This window comes from Ranitomeya imitator, chromosome 1 (genome assembly GCF_032444005.1).
Source record: "Ranitomeya imitator isolate aRanImi1 chromosome 1, aRanImi1.pri, whole genome shotgun sequence".
Taxonomy (NCBI): Eukaryota; Metazoa; Chordata; class Amphibia; order Anura; family Dendrobatidae; genus Ranitomeya; species Ranitomeya imitator.
In genome coordinates, this window is record NC_091282.1 from 868224974 (window position 1) to 868250238 (window position 25265).

General features: G+C 43.8%; 1 protein-coding gene and 1 non-coding gene across 5 annotated transcripts in view; both read left to right on the top strand.

Annotated features, from left to right (window-relative positions):
• INTS10 (integrator complex subunit 10) overlaps window positions 1-21610 on the top strand; it is an 81619-nt gene extending 60009 nt beyond the window's left edge. For 2 of the 4 annotated variants that reach the window (XM_069742554.1, XM_069742572.1), the window contains exons 12-18: window positions 273-428; window positions 979-1087; window positions 4255-4334; window positions 9470-9632; window positions 11611-11704; window positions 12717-12794; window positions 21316-21610. In XM_069742554.1, the coding sequence (XP_069598655.1) occupies window positions 273-428; window positions 979-1087; window positions 4255-4334; window positions 9470-9632; window positions 11611-11704; window positions 12717-12794; window positions 21316-21472 (837 nt within the window). In that variant the 3' untranslated portion in view covers window positions 21473-21610. The remainder of the gene's footprint in view (window positions 1-272; window positions 429-978; window positions 1088-4254; window positions 4335-9469; window positions 9633-11610; window positions 11705-12716; window positions 12795-21315) is intronic. The other 2 variants (XM_069742582.1, XM_069742562.1) reach the window with 1 other exon arrangement.
• A 1058-nt stretch (window positions 21611-22668) lies between these two features.
• On the top strand, window positions 22669-22775 carry LOC138660478 (U6 spliceosomal RNA). The gene has a single exon (XR_011317872.1). It is a non-coding gene; the product is annotated as a U6 spliceosomal RNA (small nuclear RNA).
• The last annotated feature ends 2490 nt before the right edge of the window (window positions 22776-25265 follow it).

Here is a 25265-nt window from a genome sequence, read left to right on the forward strand (position 1 = left end):
TGTATCAGGTTAACCTGGAGTCATAATTTGGGTTTACTTGTGATCCATTTAGTTACACCATATATATACGCACGTTTTACAACTTCCTTTTTTTTTTAAGTTATATTCTTGTACTGATCAGTCCCTCGATCTTTGCAAAACTTTTGAAAAGGTACAATTTCTAGTTCGATATAGCACATTTTTGTGGGTTCCCCCCAAATCTAGTCCATTTGTTAATACATATTTGGCAATTGTGTTTGGGATGTTTCTTTACTAAACTTTTCATTCTAAAGGGACAACACAAGAAAGCAATCAACAGTCTTCATCTCATGGCAGCCCTGCAAGGGCCTCATTCACCAACACAACAAATGATGAATCAAGGAAACTTAGAACAGCAGAGGTCTCTCATCCAACTTGCAGCCTGCCACTTTGCCCTAGGGGAATATAAGGTTGGAAATAAGAAAAATTCAATTATTTCTCATCAAGACTTTACATACATTATTATCACTGTCACTAGTGTGGCTGGCTACCCCTATCAATATGTATTTGGAATGTGGGAGGAAACTGGATAACCCGGAGGAAACCCACGCAAACACGGGGAGAACATACAAACTCCTTGCAAATGTTGTCCTTGGTGGGATTTGATTCCAGGACCCCAAAGCAACAGTGCTAACCACTGAGCCCCCATGCATAAGTTAGTTTTTGTATAATGGTGCGTGCTCTGTTGTCTGCCAAACAACTGTTTAATTCTATTTCTCTTGCTCTCCCATACACAGGAACACTTGGCTCCTGCCAAATGTTTTTTTTGGCAGAGACTTGTCTGCACAACAAACAAAAGGATCCTACACTAGTGTGAACAAAACCTTATTTAGGTTGTCACACACATTTTCGGGAGGAGTAGCTTTTCAGTAATTTTCACAAAAATTGTTATTCTTGTATTTATTTTCCAGTATAAGTGAATGATACAGATAAGTAATATTTTCCTTTCTCGTCTTTCAGCTAACATGTGAGAAGGTCCTTGATCTAATGAGTTGTATTGTGCCCCCACCACAAGAAGTTTCAAAGACAAAGGATGAGCAGTCCAAAGTTAAGCCTAAATTTAGGAAAGGTATTTATACATGGTTAACCGTAAAGGATCCTATATTAGTCTTTTAGGATCTGTTATACTTTTTAAATGAAACTATTAATCTGATTAGTGATGATGTCAAAGAAAACTGACTTTGTGCTTTAACCCCTTTTGATAATGACATAGCATTTCGTTTTATAGGGCTATTCCCAGTATTAAAAGGATAGGCAATAACTGTCTGATCTCTGGGACCCCAACAGTCCAGTGAAATGGGATCTGAAATGCTCTAATGGAATGAAGCGGATGCTGTGAATGCGTCCATTTGACTGCCGGAGACGGCTCTTGACTTTCTCCAGTCGTCCTATGCCGCATGTATGTCCACCACTCCTTTTCGATGTACGTGGAGAATTGTAATGCAGTAAATGTATGGAGGCGAATGCCTTTTTTCATATTAGGTTGGCAATATCCGGGGAGGAGAAATACTTCAGCCTGGTACAAAAAATGCAGAGGGTTCCCTCTGCAGCTTATTCGGTAAGCGCTATAACTTGCCAAATAAGCCCTGACCCAATCAAATTCGCTCATCTCTAATCCCCGGTGGCCAGTCCTAGCCTTTTCCCCACCCCAGCAGGAGCAGGCTGGGAGAAAGACGGTGGTCATGGTGACCTTCCCCCTTCTTGTAAGGGGTTGACACAGTTTTCTGTACCATCCGGAGACTATGCGGGAAGGAGGACTCTTTCTTCCTGTAATCCTCATCCACCCGAGGGCTCCTGACGATGTCCTCATCGGTTAAGATGGATTCGGGACTCGCCTTTACAGGTACGTATTTTCCCTTGTAGATGACGCACTACCTGCCTCTACCAACCATCGCCGCCACTGCCACCGCACAGGACATGGCAGCGCTGAAGGGACACGGCCATTTCTTCAGGCCCGGTCTAGGACTTTTGTTAACGCCCCTCTCCTGTAGCCACACCCCCTTTCCGGCCTTTTTTGCCTCTCACCGTGCTGCTTCCGAATGCGCGCTTCTCTGGCCCAATGAGAGGGCTGGTTCCCTCTCCTTCCGTTCTGGCTGGATTGTGCCATGCCCCCTCACCGCGTCATCATCAGCGCGCGTCTTCTCCGCTTACTTTTTCCTCCTATCACAGTTCCTCCTCTCCCTGACTGGTACACGTCCCCGGCGGGATAGCCAATCGGAGGGATCACTTCATCCTGATACCTTGCGGTAGATCAGCCCGCTAAGCCCACTACAGCACACAGTCCTTTCTTCATTACAGCACGGTGCACAGCCTGCTTTCTCCTGCACGCACCGCTTCACCCCAACATCAGCTGCATCTACAGCCATACAAGGGGACACAGCCAACCACATAGTCTCCTGCCTGGTCATCACTGACATCTGGTAGGCTCTGCTTTTTTCCTTCCATAGCCCTCCACGGCAGTATCACTAAGGCTAAACTTATGCCCAACCCTGGGAAGGCCTCTTTCTGCCCTACTAAACCTGCTATTCATTATTCACTACGCCTGTGCCTTCTGCAAAAAGAAGTGGTCCTCAGGTCAGCCTTCTCATTTTTGTCAGTCCTACCACCCTTCTACCATGTCTGCACCACAGGAGCCCCCCACCGCCCGGGATGAGAGCACACCCCTTCCTCCAGAGTGGCTATTGCTATGTCACAATCGGTCTCCGACCTGACAAAGGTGTCAGTCTCTGGTCTCGGTCCTAGAGCGCCTACCAAAACCGTGCTCCGAACACCTCACACGGTGATATATCGGATCCACCCATAGCTGTTAGTCACATGACAGCTGATCAGATCAGCTGCCATGTGCATGGAAAGATGCTGGCTCAGTGTCAGCCCACATCAAAGACGAGGAGGTGATCTATGACGTATCTATACATCCAAAATAAGAGTGTTTGTTCAGGTTTTATGGGAAACAAGCGTGCATCCAATTATAGAAAGCTGGTGGATGAGATGCTCATGTGCTACCCCTTCACGATATGTCCCGTACTAGTACAGCGCATGTCGTGTCTCCCCCTTTGATGTGGGCTCCGGCGGTGAGCCCACATCATAGTCGCGACGTCAGCTGTTTTGTACAGCTGACATGTGCGCGCAACAGCGGCAGGTGGAATCGCAATCCACCCGCCGCTATTAACTAGATAAATGCCGCTGTCAAACGCTGACAGTGGCATTTAACTACCACTTCTGACCACGCGGCCGGAAATGCTCACATTGCCGACCCCCGTCACATGATAGGGGTTCAGCGATGCTTCGGCATATTAATCAGAGTTTTCCTTGAGACTTCTATGGTTACTGATGCCGGCTTGCTGTGAGTGCCACCCTGAGCGAAAAACGGAAAAACAAAAATTAAAAATGAAGGGGTTAAGCTTGGGGAACACATGTCTCTGAAGATGCATTTTTTCCATTCCCACCTCAACTTCTTCCCAGAGAATTGTGGAGCCGTCAGTGATGAAAACGGTGAGAGATTCCATCAGTACATTGCTGCCATTAAGAAAAGTTATGTAGGGAAATGGAGCCCGGCAACGTTGGGAGGCAACTGCTGGACAATCAATAGATGCTCCAGAGCTACACTACAAACTGCAGGCCAAGAGGAAGAGCCAAACTTGAAATTACAATAAATGTAGTTATTTACACGAAAAATAAATTGGAGTAAACGAGAACCACTGACATAAAGGAATAATAAAATCACTTTTTTATTGTAGCCAAATAGTAAAAATACAGAATCAAAAAAACTGTGAGGTCGTCAAAATAAAGACCTCGTGCAATTATATTTTGGGAGTACTCAACTACTTACATTTACCTTAGGGGAGAATATGCATTATTGATCCTCGCCCTACATTGATTGTGTTTTTTGAACATTTTTATATTGATAATTGTATTTACTTAGTTGTTTATTATGTACTTTGGCTCATTTAATGATGGTTTGTCATAAAAATGCCCAATAAATGTGTGGAAGCTTTTTGCTAATTTAACCTTGTAACCATGAATTGTGTATTTCATTAATTTCATTGCCCCATGTCTCCTATTTTAAAAACTGGAGCTAATGATTTGGCGATATGATAATATTCTGTTCCCTTATGGTCATATAAATGTAAATATCCTCATTTGAATGCATTTACAAGGAATGCGTGAAAATTTGTTGATCAGTGTTATAGATTATGATAAAATATTACTAAACTAGTATTTGTGTTTGTATTCTAGGCTCTGACCTCAAGCTGTTGCCTTGCACTAGTAAATGTGTAATGCCTTATTGTTTCCAGCTATTATTAGCAAGCGTAAAGGTAAGAAGCTTACTATTGTGACTTAAAGGGCTTGTGCAGTTTGGAAAATCCATGGTAACATTATTCTGTATTAAAGGTAATCTTTCAGGATTGTGCTATCTGATCTAAGAGCAGCATGATGAAGGCAAAGAGACCCTAAGTCTAACGTATCTCTTGGTTACTGGGTGCAGCCGTTGTGACACAGAGTTCTTAGATGTAGAAAGCAGCAGACCTGAGAAAGCTAACCCCTCCCACACCAGGCTTTGTATATATAGTCTATTGACAATTAGCAGCTTACCAAAGGAGGGGCGGAGTTAGAATAGCAAGCGCTTGCCAGCTAGTCATAGCAATGATAATGTACTAGTGATAAAACCTTCATTGTATGTAATCAGCATCATACAGCCTGATAAGTGACACATCGTTGAATTCAACTCCCTACCTCTTGCTGTCCTCAGATTACCGTATTTTTGGACAGTAAGATGCCCTTTTTTTTTGTTCCAAAAATGGGGGGTGCATCTTATAGTCCGGATGTACCGGCTCTGGCTGTGGTGGGGAGGTGGGGGGAGCGGCATCGGCAGAGCAGCGGGTCACAGGAGGCTGGAGCTGGCAGCTGCAGATAACTCCTGTGCCCGCTGTTAAAGAGAAATTAATATTCACTGCATTCCACGCCCATGGGCTTGGAGGGCAATGAATATTCATTTCTCTTTAATAGTGTCTTGGTTTGATTCGCCCCCAACCCCGATCCTGATATGCATGGCCCCATCCTTATGATTGGTCCCCACTCACCCCCAATCTGGTATGCATGGCCCCATCAGAAAACATAAAAAAAAAACATTACACTTACCTTTCAGGAGCTCCCTCGCACTGCTTACAAGCATAAAGCAGCTGCTGGCACCGGAAGAAGATACTGTGAGGGAGCGCCGGGAGGGTAAGTATATATATATTTTTTTAATGTTTTCTGATGGGGCCAATCATACCAGAACAGGGATGGGGCTATGTATACTAGGAGGAGATGGGGGCTCTGCATACCAGGATAAGGATGGGGGCCATGCATACTAGGACAAACTGGGATCCATGCATACCTGGATAGTGATGGGTCCATGCATATTAGGATGAGATGGGGGTCCTGCATACCAGGATAGGGATGGGGCTCTGGATACTAGGACGAAATAGGGTCCCTGCATACCAGGATAGGGATGGAGCCATGCATACTAGGACGAGATAGCGGCCCTGCATGCCAGGATAGGGATGGGTCCATGCGTACTAGAATAGTGATGAGGGCATTCATTCCTGCCAGGATAGGGATGAGGGGGATCGTTCCTACCAGGATAGGGATGAAGGGGCCATGCATACCAGGATAGGGATGAGGGATCCATGCATACCAGGGTAGGGAAGAGGGGGCCATGTGTATCAGGATGGGGATGAGGGAACCATATATACCAGGATAGGGGATATTAAGTACAGAATTGACCACATTTTTTGCTTCAATTTTTTTTCCCCCAATTTCCTCCTCTAAAACCTAGGTGCGTCTTTTAGTCTGTAAAATACGATACATACCAAAAATTTGCTGACAGATTCCCTTTAAGAAGTTCTGAGTTGACAGAAGAAGGGGTTCTCTGTTCAGTCCTGCCCTATATTAGCAATAGCAAAATGTCTACAAAAAGCTTCTCACTTTGAAGAATGGATATGCCTGAGAGTTGTACATGTAGCCTATTGATCTAATAAGAACTGTGCAGTCTTTCACTTTACCTGCACGGGCTATGCTAAAAAATGTAAAAACTTTTTGCTGAGTTTATTCGCAGATTACCTTTGATTGGTACTACTGTAAGACAACGTGTATTGGACAAATACAGCGGGTGAAATAAGTATTGAACACGTCACCAATTTTCTAAGTACCATATTTTTCGGACTATAAGATGCACTTTTCCCCCAAAATAATTGTGAGGAAAATGGGGGGTGCGTCTTATAGTTCGAATGCATGCTTACCCGGTTGGTTGTGGCGGTGGCAGAGGTGCGGGGATGATGAGGCGCGGTGAGCGGTTTGGCGTGAGCAGAGTCCCTTCCACAGGTCAAGTGACGCCGTGGCCCGGTATCCAAGGTGAGTAGCAGAGCCGGGTGAATCACGGCTTTCTTGGTGGCGGCGGCCATCTTCCTGAGGCTGCGCGTGCACAGATTGAGTTCTCTGCTTCCCGGGGCTTCAGGAAAATGGCCACTAAAGGCTGCGCGTGCGCAGACTGAAATCGCGGCGGCCATTTTCCTGAAGCCGAGTTCGCAGATTGAGATCTCAGCTTCAGGAAAATGGCCGCCGTGATCTCCATCTGCGCACGCGCTGCTTCCCACGGCCATTTTCCTGAAGCCCCGGGAAGCAGAGCACACAATCTGCACACGCGCGGCCTCGGGAAGATGGCCGCCGCCACCGAGAAACCGGTGATTAACCTGGCTCTGCTGCTCGCCTTGGATACCGGGCCACAGCGTCACCTCACCTGAGGAGGTGACCGCACCTCTGCCGCCTCCACACCACTGCCGCAACCCCTCCATGGACGCCAGGCTGTGGCGTCGCCCACCTAAGCAGGAAGGGACCCTGCTCAGGTGCACGCCGTTCCGCCCACCGCACCTCAGCATCACCTCACCTCTGCCACCACCATGCCTCCTGTGACCCTGCTCTGCCACTTCCAGCCCTCAGGTAAGATACCTTAAATTCGGACAATAAGACGGACCCCCATCTTATAAAAAATCTTTTTTTCTTCAATTTTCACCCCAAGTTTGGGGTGCGTCTTATAGTCCGAAAAATACGGTAAATATATTTCTAAATACACATTTGACATTAAATTCCCATCAGAGGCAAATAAATCAAACAATAAATGTCCATAAATTATGTGTAATACTGAGAAATGACACTGGAAAAAAATATTGAAGACGCTTACTGAAATGTATTTAATACTTCGTACAAAATCCTTTGTTGGTGATGACAGCTTCAAGATGCCTTCTATATGGAGAAACTAGTCACATGCATTGCTCAGGCGTCATTTTGGCCCATTCTTACATACAAACACTCTTCATATTCTGAACGTTCTGTGGCCTCCTTCTATGACCTCTGAGATTTAGTTTCCATAATTTTTCTATTGTATTCTGGTCAAATGATTGGCTGGGCCATTCCAGCATTTTAATTTTCTTTCTATGAAACCAAATGAGAGTTTCCTTGACTGTGTGTTTAGGATTATTGTCTTGCTGAAATGTCCACCCTCGTTTCATCTTCATCATCCTGATAGATGGCATCAGATTTTTATCAAGAATGTCTTGGTACATTTGTCCATTCATTCTTTTTTCAATTATATGAAGTTTGCCAGTGATTTATGCTGAAAATTAGCCTCACACCATGATGTGTGTATTATGGCATCCAAAGAGTTAAATTTTGGCCTATCTGATCAGATTATATTCTCTCAGTATTTGACAGACTTCTCTAAATGTTTTGAGCAAACTTTAAATGCGCTTGAACATGTTTTTTGTTCAGCAATGGAGTCTTGCATGATGAATTTTAATTTGCATGTAGGTTATGGAGATTAATACATCATTTAGGCTACATTCCCACAATGAGCTTTTGCTGCGTTTTTGATGCTGCATATTTTTCTGTGTAAAAAACGCAGTGTCTTACAGTTCCAGCAGAGTGGATGGGACTTACAGAAATCTCAGGCCCACTGTGCTCTTATTTTACTCTGTAAACTGACTTGAGGTGCGTGTTTCAAATCCGCAGCATGTCAATTTCTCTTGCGGGTACGCTGAGTTTTCTGTGTGGATTTTCATCTCAGTCTTGCATTAAATAGGAAAAATGCACAGGTAAAAAACACGAGTTTTCAATGCTTTTCCGCAGCGGAAACGCATGAAAAACGCATGTAATCCGCACTTAAAGGGTATCAATAACGTTTTGTCAAATCCAAATTCCAGGATGTATCAAAAACAAAGCAGCTTTATTTAAAGCGTGACACACCAGAAAGAAACTAAAAACACAGCGTCAAAAATGCATGTTTAAAATAACATACACAAAAACAATGAAAAACCACAAGTGACCTAATTTAATTAATAGGTGCAAAAATTCTGAAACATGAAATGCTCATTGTGGGAACGTAGCCTTATAGTTTTCTTTGAAACAATTGTACCTGCTGATTAGAGATTTTGTCTGTAGTGCTGCATAGGTAGTCCTTGTCTCTTGGACAACTCTTCTGATAGTTCTTTTCACTCCTCTGTCTTAAATCTTGCAGGGGAAGGGGGGCACCTTGTTGTGACCTGTTTGTTGAAATTGTTTTTTCCACTTCTGGATTATAGCTCCAACAGCTCTTACTGGAACCTTCAGTATTTTAGAAATTCTTCTGTAACTGATGCCATCAGTATGTTTGGCAACAATAAGGTTGCAAAGGTCATGACTGGTTTTAAAATGAGGTGTTTCTTTTGTGACACCCCAGTAATGAGACACCTTTTTATAGGACCAGATTTAAACCAGCTGATATTATATTTCACGAAGTAACAGGATTAATTTCTAATTACTAATATATTTCAGCCGGTGTCATGACGTTCCATGGCTTTTTGCACCTCTCTTCATGTGTGCAATACTTTTTCCCTTTGTCATTTCTCATTATTACACATACGGTAACTTAATTTATGGATTGATTTCTTTGCCTTTGTGGATTGGATGGGTTGTTTCTGACTTCTGGTGAGAATTTCATGTTAATATTCATGTTAATAGCTCCTTTAGAAATATTTTTACTTAGAAAATTGGTGACCTGTTCAATACTTGATTCACCTGGGGACAAACTTTGCAGTATAATTAAACCTACTTTATAGAACAACTGAGCTTCATGTTTATATGTGTCTAATAACCACAGATATTACTAAATATCTAAATTGCCTTATATGCTAAACAGGTATTGGTCAAAGCTTAATGATTTAGGTTTCCTTACAGATGTTAGATGTCTTGTGAATTTATAATGGAAGAATGCTGTAGTCAATGAAGCATGTCATCTTTTCTCATGTGGCTTTAATAACCAATAGTTTCCTTTTTTCTTTGTTAGAACCAACAGCTAAGTTGCTAGAGAACATACCGTAATTCTGTACCACCTGCACATAAAGGATATGATGACTAATGTTTGCCTTTTCTTCTTTAGCTCAGAGCCTTCTCTGATAATCGAGATGATATGGCTCTTGGTCACCTGATTGTGTTACTGCAGCAGGACTGGCCCAAAGGAGAGACCCTGTTCTTAAAAGCTATAGGAAGGATTTGCCAGCAAGGAAACTTCCAATATGAAAATTTTTTCAACTATATCACAAGTATGTTTGTATCATTCTCACTTTTTAGAGTTGTATCTACCATTCATACTCATACATGTAAAGGAATTTTTGGCTTTGTTATTTGACAAATTATCTTATAAGTGTAAAATCCTTGATCTCAAACCTATCTATGTGTACAGACTCAATAGAAAGTCTATGAGCCCTGTGTCCCTACTTTATGTAATGGAGTGTAGTACGTCCACCGGTGAATGGCAGACAAAATGAGTGCTAACTCCTAACATACCAATAGTAGTCTCCCTAAAAGTAATTGTATTTTAATATCCGTTTTCTTTCATTTACATTTCACTGCTCCAATAAACAGTAGTACTGTGTTAACATCATAAAGAGAAAGTACCATAAATTTTCCCTGTTTTGTCCTAGGATTTAACACTGCTCTATTGTAGATTTACAGTGGAATTTAACAGGAGCAAGTCGGAAGTCTGGCAATGCCGGGGAGAAGACAGAAGCGGTTTAGGTCTGCTTCTGTCTTACATTTTGTCAGCTACAAGCTCTCAATGAGTGCTGTCTAGGGTATAGAAGCCATGCCAATGCTTCTGTTCTGTAGAAAATGATAGCATGGCAAACACCGCTTCTGATCGGCGTTAAATAAACACCGCCGGTCACATAGCCGCAGTTCCTACGCTTTCAAAAGTTTACCTCCGGTCACTGGTGTCAGCTGATGGGATCAGCCGGTGCCTGCTGCTGCTAATTAATAACAGTTAGTGCAGGAGCGGCTGATGCGAGTATTCATTAGCCAGCTCCTGAGCTGTAAATAAATGACTGAAAAAAAAAATGGCGTGGGTCCCCCTCATTTTTTGACACCCAGCCAAGCTAAAGCAGACAGCTCAGGGCTGGTATTGTCAGGCTGGTTAGGGGCCATAGATATTGACTCCACCCTCAACCTCCACGCCTAAAAGTAGCAGACCACAGCTGCTCAAAAAAGGTGCATCTATTATTATAGATGACTATTTGATCTGATGACTGTCTAATGCTGAATATTTTATCTCGGTTTGTGATGCCTAAAGGTACCTTCACACCCAGCGACGCTGCAGCGATACCGACAACGATGTCGATCGCTGCAGCGTCGCTGTTTGGTCGCTGGAGAGCTGTCACACAGACAGCTCTCCAGCGACCAACGATCCCGAAGTCCCCGGGTAACCAGGGTAAACATCAGGTTACTAAGCGCAGGGCCGCACTTAGTAACCCGATGTTTACCCTGGTTACCAGCGTAAAAGTAAAAAAAAAAAAACACTACATACTTACCTACCGCTGTCTGTCCCCGGCGCTGTGCTTCTCTGCACTCCTCCTGCACTGGCTGTGAGCACAGCGGCCGGAAAGCAGAGCGGTGACGTCACCGCTCTGCTTTCCGGCTGACCGACGCTCACAGCCAGTGCAGGAGGAGTGCAGAGAAGCAGAGCGCCGGGGACAGACAGCGGTAGGTAAGTATGTAGTGTTTTTTTTTTTTTTACTTTTACGCTGGTAACCAGGGTAAACATGTGCATGTGTCTGCACAAACGGTAGAAACCGACTCCATGAGGATGGTCTGAGTGCCCAACGTCCACAGATGAGGGTTCTGCTCACAGCCCAACATTGTGCAATACGATTGGCATTTGCCACAGGACACCAGGATTGTCAAGTTCGCCACTGGCGCCCTGTGCTCTTCACAGATGAAAGCAGGTTCACACTGAGCACATGTGACAGACATGACAGAGTCTGGAGACGCCGTGGAGAGCGATCTGCTGCGTGCAACATCCTTCAGCATAACCGGTTTTGGCAGTGGGTCAGTAATGGTGTTTGGGTGGCATTTCTTTGGAGGGCCGCACAGCCCTCCATGTGCTCACCAGAGGTAGCCTGACTGCCATTAGGTACCGAGATGAGATCCTCAGACCCCTTGTGAGACCACTAAGCTAAGGCGTCCACTTTTGGACATTACGTGTATTGGTATCTTTCATGCCTCATGTACCAATTGTGTCTACAGACATCGACATGCTTGAGGAGTTTGCTTACTTACGGACCCAGGAAGGGGGTAAGATTCACTTGGAACTGATCCCCAATCAAGGAGTGCTGCTCAAGTAAGTGGAGTGTCTGTTTACCTATCTGTTGCATTAAATATTCTGTTGCGCGCATAGCTTAGCCTAATCATTGAAGGGGTTTTTCCACGAACAAAGTAAAATAACTCTTGGAAAAATAATAATTTCCACAATTGGATTTGTTAAATAAAATGTTCCTGCGCTGAGATAATCTTATTAATGTGCCCCTGCTGTGTACTGTGTGATGGCCATGTCTGACCTTACAGGGACATAGTCTGATCACAGCCTAGCTCCTGGGCAGGGAGGAAACAAAAGAGTATAGAGATATTACAGCACTGGATCGCAGCTGATTTTTTTTTTTCAGTGAGGTAAACCTTTTGGTGACTTTTTTAAACATATTTTACCTCACAGATGGTATCAGCTGTGATCCCGTGCTGTTCTGTCTGTATACTTTCTTTTGCTTCCTCACCTGCCCTGGAGCTGTGGTATGATCAGATAATATCCCTTCACTGTCAGACACGGCCATTACACAGTACACAGTAGGGGCACATTTATAAGATTATCTCAGCACGAGGACATTTTTTTAAACACATCCAATTGTGGACATTATTATTATTCCAATATCTGTTGATTAAAATGAACTTTGTTCATTGGATAACCTCTTTCAAACATGAAGGAACTGGATGTGTAAGCTAAGAAAGAAATAAACATATATCCAATAATGTAATACCTTTCTGAGAACCTTAATGCACAAGGCTATCAAGATACCCCAAAGTAGTTTTAGAGGTGGGAGATTCGGGTCTACATATCTAGTCTGAAGCTCTTGGCAGAAGGTCCTGGTGCTCTTCTGTGGTCCCTATGGAACGTCCACTACTTGAATGCCTCATTAAAGTCTAGATCTATTGTCCTTTCTAGGTAGGAGCATGAAAGAAAATGTATTGGAGAGCAATAGTAATATCCCGGCCTTCTAGCTGTGCTATATACAGTCTTGTATGTTTTTCACTGTAGTGTTTTGCAGCTGAGGATGAGTTATTACTGTTTGCTGTTTTTGAAGGAGCTCTAGCACTACCCTGGGGTTGCTGCAGCAAGAATTCATGCCTGTCCTACAGGCCAGCATAGCAACCAGTGACAGGTACTAAGTCCACGAAGCCTGCTCATGATGTGCTGTGTCCGTCAACATTTTTTTTTCACAGCCCCATAGTTCTTGATGTTTTATGTGCAGTAATTTGCCCATATATTTTTATTTCAGTTTTTATTCTTCATTTGACTGTAAAGGTGTGACATTCAGCATTTTCCCCATGAGTGACTGGTGTATGTTGTCAGCTGGCCATCACACAAGATAATAAATACATTGTACTTTGTGGGACGGAATGACTTTGGTCCCAATTCATCATTTGTGGGTTTTTTAAGGTCACTTTTTTGTCTTATGCAATTGAAAAAATTGGCACAAAAGATAACATGTCGCCCATGAGCTTTGTGCAAAATTAAAATTGATCTTTATTTTCGACTTTAACCTTTTTTGTGACTTTTTAGCTCAAAAAGTTGCACATTTTGCAAAACAGTGCAGTTGTTGTGTCGAAATATTTGGCATACATGAAATCACACCGGCGTAGGTTGGGTGTATATTTGCGACTAGTTTTCCGTCTTCTGGAGAGGTTGCAAATGATGAATCAGGTGAAAATATTATGGAAACCCTAATCTTCGCACAAACGCAATAATGAATCGGGCCTGTCATGTGTAGGTCTTCCTCATGAATGCAAAAGAAAATGGTTTAGGTTTCTCTGGGACATATTGTATCTTATTGGCCTCCTTACCAACATCTGAGGAATATAGTGTAAGGTTTTGTTCACATTGTGCTTTTAAGCTACTATCAATATCTCCATCGGTGCTTATTTTTGCAGCCCTGGAAAATTGGATTTGGACTTTTGCGCTGACGTGCTATTAACTTCAGTAATGCCGACCGAAACATTTCAGCAGTATCCACCTATTGGAAGTGGCCTCAAAAACGTGGCCCACTGCGCTCAAATAGGCAGATACTGCGAAAACGATGCCTGACGGAGCACATTATAACCCCATCTTCATTATTACAGTCAGTGCAAACGTCTGAATCCCGTTTTCCAAGGCTTCAGACGTAAGTCCTGACGGAGCCAATGACCTTAGTGTTATGCTGGCAATCCAGTAACACAGTGTGCCAGCAATCAGAGCACATACAGTGATCTGACAATAACCCAAAAACAATAGAACGAGCTCTGAGACGTGGAATCTCTGTAGACCGCAATACCTGAACCTATCCTAAACACAACTAAAGGCAGCTGTGGATTGCGCCTAACACTACCTATGCAACTCGGCACAGCCTGAGGAACTGACTAGCCTGAAGATAGAAATACAAGCCTGGCTTGCCTCAGAGAAATACCCCAAAGGAAAAGGCAGCCCCCCACATATAATGACTGTTAGCAAGAGGAAAAGACAAAACGTAGGGATGAAATAGATTCAGCAAAGTGAGGCCCGATATTCTAGATAGAGCGAGGATAGCAAAGAGAACTTTGCAGTCTACAAAAAACCCTAAAGCAAAAAACCACGCAAAGGGGGCAAAAAGACCCACCGTGCCGAACTAACGGCACGGCGGTACACCCTTTGCGTCTCAGAGCTTCCAGCAAAAAGAATAGACAAGCTGGACAGAAAAAATAGCAACAAAAGCAAAGAAGCACTTATCTAAGCAGAGCAGCAGGCCACAGGAAAGATCCAAAGCTCAGATCCAACACTGGAACATTGACAAGGAGCAAGGAAGACAGAATCAGGTGGAGTTAAATAACAAAGCAGCCAATGAGCTCACCAGAACACCTGAGGGAGGAAGCCCAGAAGCTGCAGTACCACTTGTGACCACAGGAGTGAATTCAGCTACAGAATTCACAACACCTTAGGCTAAAAGGCATTATGAACATAGCTTAACACTGTAAGCTGCTGTAATAAGCTCTTGGGCTGAGATTTGATAATATATATAAAAATAAAAGGGCATCTATTTCTAGTGCCATACAACTGCTATGGATGTGGCGCTGGGGTCTAAGTGTGGCTATCCATTACATAAGATAAACCCGATTTATGATATATTTACCTAGGGTTTGTCTGTAGCACAGAGCCCCTTAAGTGTATGGAATACAAGGTAAGTTTTTAATGAGGTCGTGTATCAGAAACATTTCTATGTAAAGCTCAGTATTGCAATGCTGAAACGGATAGGTTGTCTATTATTTCATTGTGACTGCAAGTAGTTTGCACTTTTTTAATCTATTACATTATTTAAAGGGGAAAAACACATTTTTAACCAGCTGAGTGGAAGGCAGGACAGATTGGTGGAGATCCAAAGTTGACATTTTTAATTATTATTATTTATTATCATAGTGCCATTTATTCCATGGCGCTTTACATGTGAGGAGGGGTATACATAATAAAAGCAAGCACAATAATCTTATACAATACAGGTCACAACTGGTACAGGAGGAGAGAGGACTCTGCCCGCGAAGGCTCACAATCTACAAGGGATGGGTGAGAATACAGTAGGCGAGGGTAGAGCTGGTCGTGCAGAGGTTTGGTCGATCAGTGGTTACTGCAGGTTGTAGGCTTGTCGGAAAAGGTGGGTCTTCAGGTTCTTTTTGAATGTTTCGATGGAAGGTGAGAGTCTGATATGTTGTGGCAGAGAGTTCCAGAGTAGGGGTGATGGGCGAGAGAAATCTTGTATGCGATTGTGGGAAGAGGAGATAAGAGGGGAGTAGAGAAGGAGATCTTGTGAGGATCGGAGGTTGCGTGCAGGAAAGTACTGGGAGATGAGGTCACAGATGTATGGAGGAGACAGCTTGTGGATGGCTTTGTATGTCATAGTTAGGGTTTTGTACTGGAGTCTCTGGGTAATGGGGAGCCAGTGAAGAGATTGACAGAGGGGAGAGGCCGTGGTATAGCGGGGGGAAAGGTGGATTAGTCGGGCAGCAGAGTTTAGAATAGATTGGAGGGGTGAGAGCGTGTTAGAAGGGAGGCCACAGAGCAGGAGGTTACAGTAGTCGAGGCGGGAGATGATGAGGGCATTGACTAGGGTTTTTGCAGATTCTTGGTTTAGGAACGTACGGATCCGTGAAATATTTTTGAGTTGAAGGCGGCAGGAAGTGTTAAGGGCTTGGATGTGTGGTTTGAAGGAGAGATCAGTGTCAAGGATCACCCTGAGACAGCGAGGTTTTGGGACTGGGGAGGTTGGGCAGCCGTTTACTGTAAGGGTATGTGCACACGTTCAGGTTTTGTCGTGTTTTTTCACGATAAAAACGCATTAGAAAACGCCTACATATGCATCCTATCATTTAGAATGCATTCTGCAATTTTTGTGCACATGATGCGTTTTTTTCCGCAAAAAAAGCGCATTGCGGTAAAAAAAAGCAGCATGTTCATTAATTTTGCGGATTTTCTGCGTTTTTCCCGCTATTCTATGCATTTGGAAAAACACATAAAAAACGCGCAAAAAACGCATCAAAACCGCGGAAAAAAAAAACGCATGCGGATTTCTGGCAGAAATATCAGGTTTTTGTCAGGAAAATTTCTGCCAGAGATCCTGACGTCTGCACATACCCTAATAGTTATAGTAACATAGTAACATAGTTATTAAGGTTGAAGGAAGACTTTAAGTCCATCTAGGTCAACCCATAGCCTAACCTAACATGCCCTAACATGTTGATCCAGAGGAAGGCAAAAAAAACCCCATGTGGCAAAGTGTAAGCTCCATATTGGGGAAAAAAATTCCTTCCCGACTCCACATACGGCAATCAGACTTGTTCCCTGGATCAACGCCCTATCAAGGAATCTAATATATATAACCTGTAACATTATACTTTTCAAGAAAGGCATCCAGTCCCCTCTTAAATTTAAGTAATGATTCACTCATTACAACATCATATGGCAGAGAGTTCCATAGTCTCACTGCTCTTACAGTAAAGAAACTGCGTCTGTTGTTATGCTTAAGCCTTCTTTCCTCCAGACGTAGAGGATGCCCCCTTTTCCCTGTCTCAGGTCTATGATTAAAAAGATCAGCAGAAAGGTCTTTGTGCTGTCCCCTCATATATTTATACATTAAAATAAGATCACCCCTTAGCCTTCGTTTTGCCAAACTAAATAGCCCCAAGTGTAATAACCTATCTTGGTATTGCAGACCCCCCAGTCCTCTAACAACCTTGGTTGCTCTTCTCTGCACCCGCTCTAGTTCAGCTATGTCTTTCTTCTACACTGGAGAGACCAGAACTGTACGCAGTGTTCAAAGTGTGGTCGAACTAGTGACCTGTATAGAGGTAAAATTATGTTCTCATGAGCATCTATGCCTCTTTTAATGCATTTCATTATTTTATTTGCCTTTGTAGCAGATGCCTGACACTAGCCACTAAATGTGAGTTTGTCATCCACCCATACACCCAGGTCTTTTTATTTTTTGACGGTTTTGCCCAGAGTTTTAGAATTAAGCACATAGTTATACATCTTATTACTTCTACCCAAGTGCATGACCTTACATTTATCCCCATTAATGCTCATTTGCCATTCGTCAGCCCAAGCTTCTAGTTTACATAAATCATCCTGTAATATAAAATTTTCCTCCTCTGTATTGATTACCCTGCAGAGTTTAGTATCTTCTGCAAATATTTAAATTCTGCTCTGTATGCCCCCTACAAGGTCATTAATAAATGTTAAAAAGAAGAGGGCCCAATACTGACCCCTGTGGTACCCCATTGCTAACGGCGACCCAGTCCGAGTGTGCTCCATTAATAACCACCCTTTTTTCCTATCCCTGATCCAGCTCTTAACCCACTTACACATATTTTCCCCTGTCCCCATTATTCTCATTTTCTGTATCAACCGTTTGTGTGGCACCGTATCAAAATCGTTTGATAAGTCCATATACACTACGTCCACTGGGTTCCCTTGGTCCAGTCCGAAACTTACCTCTTCATAGAAATTGATCAGATTTGTCTGGCAGGAACGGTCCCTAGTAAACGCATGTTGATATTGGGTCATGAGGTTATTCCTCCTCAGATACTCCAGTATAGCATCCCTTTGAATGCCCTCCAGGATTTCACCCACAGTAGATGGATAGGTTTGTTGGGGGGGGGGTCACGTGAGATGGGGAAAGGCGATGAATTCTTTTTTGTCAATGTTAAATTTTAGAAATCTAGCGGAGAAGAAGGATGAAATAGTGGACAGACATTGAGGGATTCTGGTTAGTAGGGTGGTGATATCTGGTCCAGAGATGTAGATCTGCGTCAGCATAGAGATGATACTGAAAACCGTGAGATTCAATAAGCTGTCCCAGGCCAAAGGTGTAGAGAAGAGCAGGGGCCCTACAACTGAACCTTGCGATACTCCGACAGGTAGGGGGCGAGGTGAGGAGGTGGTATGTGAGTGGGAGACGCTGAATGTCTGATCTGTTAGGCATGACTAGATCCAGGATAGGGCCAAGTCTGTGATGCCAAAGGATGAGAGGGTCTGTAGTAATATGGAATGGTCTACTGTGTCAAAGGCAGAGGACAGGAGGAAGAGGACAGAGTAGTGTCGCTTGCTCTTGGCGGTTAATAGGTCATTGGTGACCTTTTTAGTTAGGGCAGTTTCAGTGGAGTGGTGTGACCGGAAGCCAGATTGTAAGCGGTCGAAGAGGGAGCAGGAAGAGAGATGGGAGGACAGTTCAAGATGGACGTGGTGTTCCAGTAGTTTTGAGGCATAGGGGAGAAGTGATATAGTGCGATAGCTAGACACAGAGGATGGGTCAAGAGAGGGCTTTTTGAGGATAGGTGTTATTGAGGCATGTTTAACCCCTTCACACCGCGGCCCTTTTGCGTTTTTGTTTTTCGCTCCCCTCCTTCCCAGAGCCATAACTGTTTTTATTTTTCTATGAAGGAAAGCCACCTATGCCAAGCATGGTATCCATCCACAGACAGCTGTTTCGGGGTTTTTGCCCCTCATCAGTGTGGAGTAGGAATCTGGCTATTAGGAGCAGTGCCTAGTAAAAAGGCTATAAAGGCACAGATGATTGGCCTCGGGGAGACCAAAACATCCAACACCGCGGAGACACCATCACGTGTTTCTCAACGCAGTGATTCCAGAACACTGCCCCCATCCCTTATGGGAAATATGCAGATGCATGTAAAGAAGCTGCGGAGACACCATCACGTGTTTCTCGACGCAAGCAGTGAATAGCCAGGCCTTTCCCCGGGAAGGAACAACCACGGGAAGGGCAGCATCCTATGAAGGAAAGCCACCTATGCCCTTCCTGTGGTTGTTCCTTCCCGGGGAAAGGCCTGGCGATGCGCTCATTTCCGGCCATGCGGCCGGAAGCGGTAGTTAAATGCCTCTGTCGGCGTTTGACAGGGACATTTAATAGGTTAATAGCGGCGGGTGAATCGTGCAAAACTGACATGTCGCGACTTTGATGTGGGCTCACCGCCCACACAGAAACAGAGTACAGCAGTTCTCAGACTTAATTAATCAGTACCTGTGTCCGGTCCGAGGGTCCTTTGTCGTCTTGTCCTCCGGGGGGCAGAGGCGTTCCTGTTTGAGGCCCCACGTTCGAACACCAAGCTGTTGAGGGAGGATCTGAAGTGACCCTTCACGGTTGACACAGTGATTTTAAATTTGATCCACAGGGCGTTGCCGGCAACTGAAAATGACTAGACGGAGACGTGTGTCTGTTTGGGAGGATCGAACAGATCTCTGGCCCCCTTTTATTGTGTCGCATTTTTCATAATCTTAACAAGTTACAATTCAACCAATCAACATAAGAACACGCTCACAGTTCTCAACCTATAAGAATGCAGGAACAGTCTGTACATCAGTCTCATAGAATAATACACCCTCAGTCTCATGTCCTGTCCAGGTTGAAACAATCAGGGTCTTATAACAGCTGTAAACTTTACCTAGTAACAAAAATTTATCTCAAAACCGCAAAATAGTCGAAAAGCACAAAATGAAGCCTGCTTTAATTTTGATCTTAGTTTAACCCTTCACAGGATCTTTTCTATCTCCGCTCAGCAGCCCTGGAAGCTCACCTCAGTTCTTTGGTCAGGCTGGTGTGCCAGGGCTGTCTGTTGATTTTGCGAGCTTTGGTATGTGTGTGAGGGGCAAGAGATTCCAAAGCTACAGCTATTATGGTGTTATATAGAGTGGCAGCATCATCCGCATCGTGTAGGGAACTTATGTCTGTGAGAGGGAGGAAGGATTCAGAGAGTGTAGATCAAGGTGTTTAAGATTTCTGCGAGGGTGTGGAAGTTTGTGGGGTGGGAATTGTAGACAAGGAGTGGAGAGGGAAGAGGAGAATGTAAGTAGATTGTGGTCAGAAAGAGGAAGAGGTGAGTTAGATAGGGAGCAGAGGCGGGTGAAGATGAGGTCCAATGTGTGACCATCTTTGTGAGTGGCTGCAGAAGACCATTGAGTGAGGCCGAAGGAGGACGTGAGAGATAGAAGTTTAGTGGCAGCTGAGGGAAGTGTCAGTGGGAATGTTGAAGTCACCCATGATGATAGTGGGGATGTCCGCAAAAAGGAAAGGAAGTAGCCAGATGGTAAAGTGGTCAAAGAAGGTGGTAGCTAGCCCTGGGGGGTGGTAAATGACAACCAGTTGGAGGGGGAGTAGATGCGCAGAGTGCACCTCAAAGGAAGGGTGGGTGGTATTGGGGTGAAGGAGCAGTTATCTGACAGGAGATAACCAACTCCTCCGCCATGCTTGCTGCTGGAGCAGGGTGTGTGAGAAAGGTGGAAGCCACCATACGAAAGTGCAGCAGGAGAGGCTGTGTCAGAGGGGGTGAGCCAGGTTTCGGTGATGACGAGGAAGGAAAGTTTGGTAGTAACAAAAAGATCGTGGATGTAGGAAAGCTTCTTGCAGACAGAGTGAGCATACAGCTCCTGTTAGTGGGACTGGGGAAGCGGGGGCTGGGCAGACGGGTATAAGGTTAGAGAGGTTACAGAAATTTGTGATGGAGCGTGGATGAGAGGTAGAACTTACTGTGGGGATGTGGTGAGGAGGACCAGGATTTGGAGAGCTATCACCATCAGTGAGAAGGAGCAGAGAAAGTGTTAGCAGGTGGGAGCAGGAGAGGGCATGAGGTGGTTGTCTGTGCTTTGAGATAGAGGATTGTATGTTGAGGAACAGTTCTGAGGAGGAGGTGAGATGGATGGGGAGGATTGAAGAAGAGATGAACAGTTCCTTACTAGGTGTACGGATTAGGGGAGTTAGTAGAAAGTGAAGGATTATAGGGGTGAAAGTGAAAACAAACAGAAACATTGTTTACAGTGACTGTCCAGTTACCTTCAGTAACTTAATGTGTGTAAAGTACTAGAAGGATTGACTCATCCTCTTTTAAAGGGTTATATGTGCAATAATCTTTTATGACTTCTATTTGTACACCTCAATGGCTGTGGGGGCCATCCCCTACGATTGTGAAAATGAACGACCTGTTATGCTTTTTTAAAGAGCATTGCCTCCCTTCTGCTCTTGCCAAAACATTTGCCCTTCCATTTGTTCTAGGCGTTTGCACGTTTCCTAACAATTAGACCCCTCACGATCTGAAATGCCTTCAATGATTGGAAATTCGCTTTAATCAAAATACATCTGTTCGCATTTTTAACATAAATTTGTTTTGTGACAGACATCATACAGTGACTCGTGGTATTACAAAGGGAGTGAAAGAAGACTTCCGGCTGGCTATGGAACGTCAGGTCTCCCGCTGCACAGAAAATCTTATGGTCGTCTTGCATCAGTTTTGTATCAATGAGAAAATTCTGCTATTGCAGTGCTTGGCTTAACGTTTATACTGAATTTATCTGGGACCAGTTGTGGACTGGTAATATGAATAACATAGTGATTGTGTCCATACATTGTCTCGTTTTGTATATGTATTGTCTCTTTGGCATGTCCATTGTAAATAAAGTTCTTTCTTTAAACATTCTGTGCATTAGTTTGATGCAAAATGTATCACTTGTGAATACTGCTTCTCCCCCTCACCTGTCCATTCACATATCACAATAGTCTGGCAAGCCAGTTCACACATTAACTCCACACCCCCAACAGGTACACGGCTTACACTCTGGCATAAATCGGGTGACTCCTCCAAGTTATGCTTTCCCTTTTTAAAGATATGGGTTCTTTTAGAGAAGCAAGGAACAAAACCTTTTACATTTAAGATTTAGCATACGAAAAAGGTACAGCGTTTACAAAAAGACATATAAGACATAAAGGAAATAATAGGGATAAAATACAGAAACTTTTACAGATTAGATCTGTGAGACCTTCTAACAAAGGAGTCACTGCAGAAGTGTGTACGGATCTAAAATTCACGTATCCCAGGTCAGACCAAATAAATCTACTAGTTTATGCTTAAGTTGAGTGCTAGACTTTTTTCATATTGACTTGATGGTTTGGGAACCTAGTCTCAGCACCACTCCATAGCAGTGCACACGGTGTTTATTCTCATATGAGTTTTTCTGACCGGATGTAGTGCGGCACGACATGCATGTACACATAAACTCGTGTCATCTGACCGTCTGCTTCCTGGTTCGGAGTGCTCACATTACATGGTTAAAAGAACATTGCGAATTCAACAAAAAAGCTGGAAGAATTGATGGACCAGCGATGCCGGCTGCTGACACAACAGATGATCCTAATCCTCCTCCTAGCATGGTAGTTCCACTGCATAGGATGGGGTGAGTATCATATAATCACTGAGTTGCTGATTAATAAGTAATTATAAATAATATATGTTCCATCGTGTAGAGAAAAATTAACTAAGTCTTATGGGAAAAGGATTTAGTGCCTGTAAAGAAGTAAGAAAGCCTGGGCAGTGTGGAGGCGCTGCATTCAGGTCGTAGTCTTTACTGAAGGTGTGGTTTTATATTTCAGTTCTAACACCAGTGGAAAAGATGCTGCATACAATGTCCCTTCTACATCTTCAAACTGTCATCATATCTCATCTGATTCTAGTTCTGAGGAACAGTTGGAGCAGGTGCTTGCTTTGGCAGCACATATACTAAAATTGGGACCAAGCAGAGAAGATTAGCATGACCCCTGCGCAAAGATGACAACCAAATTCATGTAGTGTTCCATAAAAAGCAGAAGCACCTTGCCGGATACTGACTTCAAGTAACCTAGAGCTGGAAGTCCTAAGTCACTGAGCCATTTCACAGGACACTACCCCATGCCCCGTTGCCTCTATGCAGGACTCACGCCGAGCTGCTTGCTGTGGATAGAAGTCCTTTATTGAGGCTGAAGCCTGGAAATTATGGCGTTAAAAGCAGAAAACTGCCCAAGCTGCTCCTCTTCACTGCTACATGTCGCCTTCTCCTCCTGGTGTCCCCAAGCGGGCGAAATCCCTTAGAACTGATGTAGCAATTACTAGGATATTTAAAAAAAAATGCTTTTCGGTTTGATGGGGTCATTAGGAGAGAACCTGCAAAAACAGATGCCTTCCTTGGAGGAGCTTGGGGAGCTGCAGCTTCCTCCTTTAAATCTAATATAGCGTCCACCTGTACAGCTAGTCGACAGCATTGTTTAAAATTCAGGCCATAGGGTGCCTTGTCAACCAGTCTGCAGATTGTGTGGCTAAAATGAAGCTTTGTTCTAGTCCTAAAAATAAAACGTCCTTTTAGCAGTAGAAATCCAAAAGAAGAGGCAGCCATAGTTAAAGCAGAACTCGCAACAAGGGATTACGGTTTAACAACCCAACACATAACAGGGAGTAAGCCAAAGAAGTCATGAAGAAAGGCTCTGGCTGGCCAGCCGATGGGTGGTAGACACGGTTGGTCGGGGTCTCAGACTAGTTTTTCCTTCCATTCCTCCCAGAAGGCTTAAAGAACTCAGACTGTTCGAGGAAGTAGTACTAATTTCATTACAAAAACAGGTTCTTGTCAGGGTCCAGAAACCGCAATTTGACATGGATTTTGCAGAAAGCTCTTCCTAGTCCAGAAGCTACATGATTCCTTCTGATCAAGTATCTGTCAATCCTTGCTGTACATCTTAAAGCTACATCACCTCCCCCCCAAAAAAAAAAAATAATTTTAAGATGGGGATGGTAAAATGTACTGTAAAGTGGCTCTGCCTTTTTGTGTATCATGTCTGGGCTAGACCTGAGGAACTTGTATTATCATGTGCAACTTATCAAGGTCATCAGAAATATCTTACAGTTTGGGGAGGGGCACTTTCTTTTTTTAATCTGCAATACCAGTGCCTACCCCTTGGGTTTTCTATGGGGGCCAGAATTTTCACGAAAATTGTCACAAGTGTCATCTTGCAAAAAAAAAAAAAAAAAGACATCCTGATGGTACTGTATTTGGATGACTTTCCAATAGTTGGTAACTCAGAAGGAGGTTTCACAATGGAGGTCAATCAGCTCCTAGTTAACCTTTTAGATCGAAGGATGGATTCTCAATAAGGCTGTAGTCTGGATTTGACAAATTGAAACTGTAAACCTTACAAATGGAGATGAGTGAACCCGAACTTAAAAGTTCGGGATTCGTACCAGACAGTTAGTGTCCGGTGCTAAATGCGAAACATAGACTTCTCCCTAAAGTCCCTTGCAATGTTTGGCGTCCAGGGAAAGCCCGTTGCAGAAAGAAAATAGAGAGATTTTTTTTTATTATTATTTCCAGCTCAAAATTTCAGGTCCACATTCTTTTCAATGGAGTTTGGGTTCTGGTTTGGGTACGGTTCTGCTACCACAACCGAACATTGAAATAAAGTTCGGGTCGGGTACCAGAAACAGAACTTCCACGGATCTTCTTATCCCTACTTACAAACTTAAGCTTTTTCGGGATCTGTATCGACTCGACACGTTTGTTTTCCCTTTCCCCCAAGGAGGAGCAACACTATCAAACTCAAAATTCTTAAGATTGCGTTGATTCAAGAAAAGGTTTCTGCTGGACTCTTTGACAGCCACCATCTCTGTGGTTTGGTGGGCACAAGGTCATGCTACATATTTTCAGTGGGAGATCCTGTCAGTCCAAGGCAAAAGATTGATTCATCTAGTCCAGAAGGGATCTTAGGCTCCCTGGTGCGGAGGCCGACCAGAATACCTTTCCAGAAGGATCCTGGGTGTTCTACCAGTCCTGGAGGCAATCAGTTTTCAGGGAATTTGAAGTCCTTCAATGGAGGACAGCTCCTCAAATCTAAAGGCGCTCAGAGCAGTAAGAATAATCTTACAGATCTATCTGAAATGGATTTCTGAAAGAAATGTGGTAGTTATGTCCTACAACAGCACAACAGTGGCTTGCCTGAATCACCAGGCAACGTCCGGGCCTTTGAGGATCAAAGAAAGGAAAAATCTTGACGATGGCAGAAGAAAATATTCTGTCTTTATCTGGCCGTCACTTAAGAGGGTCGAAGAATCTCATAGCTGATTACTTAAGTCATCAAATATTCAGTCAGTGAGAATTTACCCTGAATCTTTAAGTCTTCTGTAAGACTTGTGTTAGGTGAAGTCTTTGGCTGGAGTCACACTAAAGGTACCGTCACACTAGACGATATTGCTAGCGATCCGTGACGTTGCAGTGTCCTTGCTAGCGATATCGTCCAGTATGACAGGCAGCAGCGATCAGGCCCCTGCTG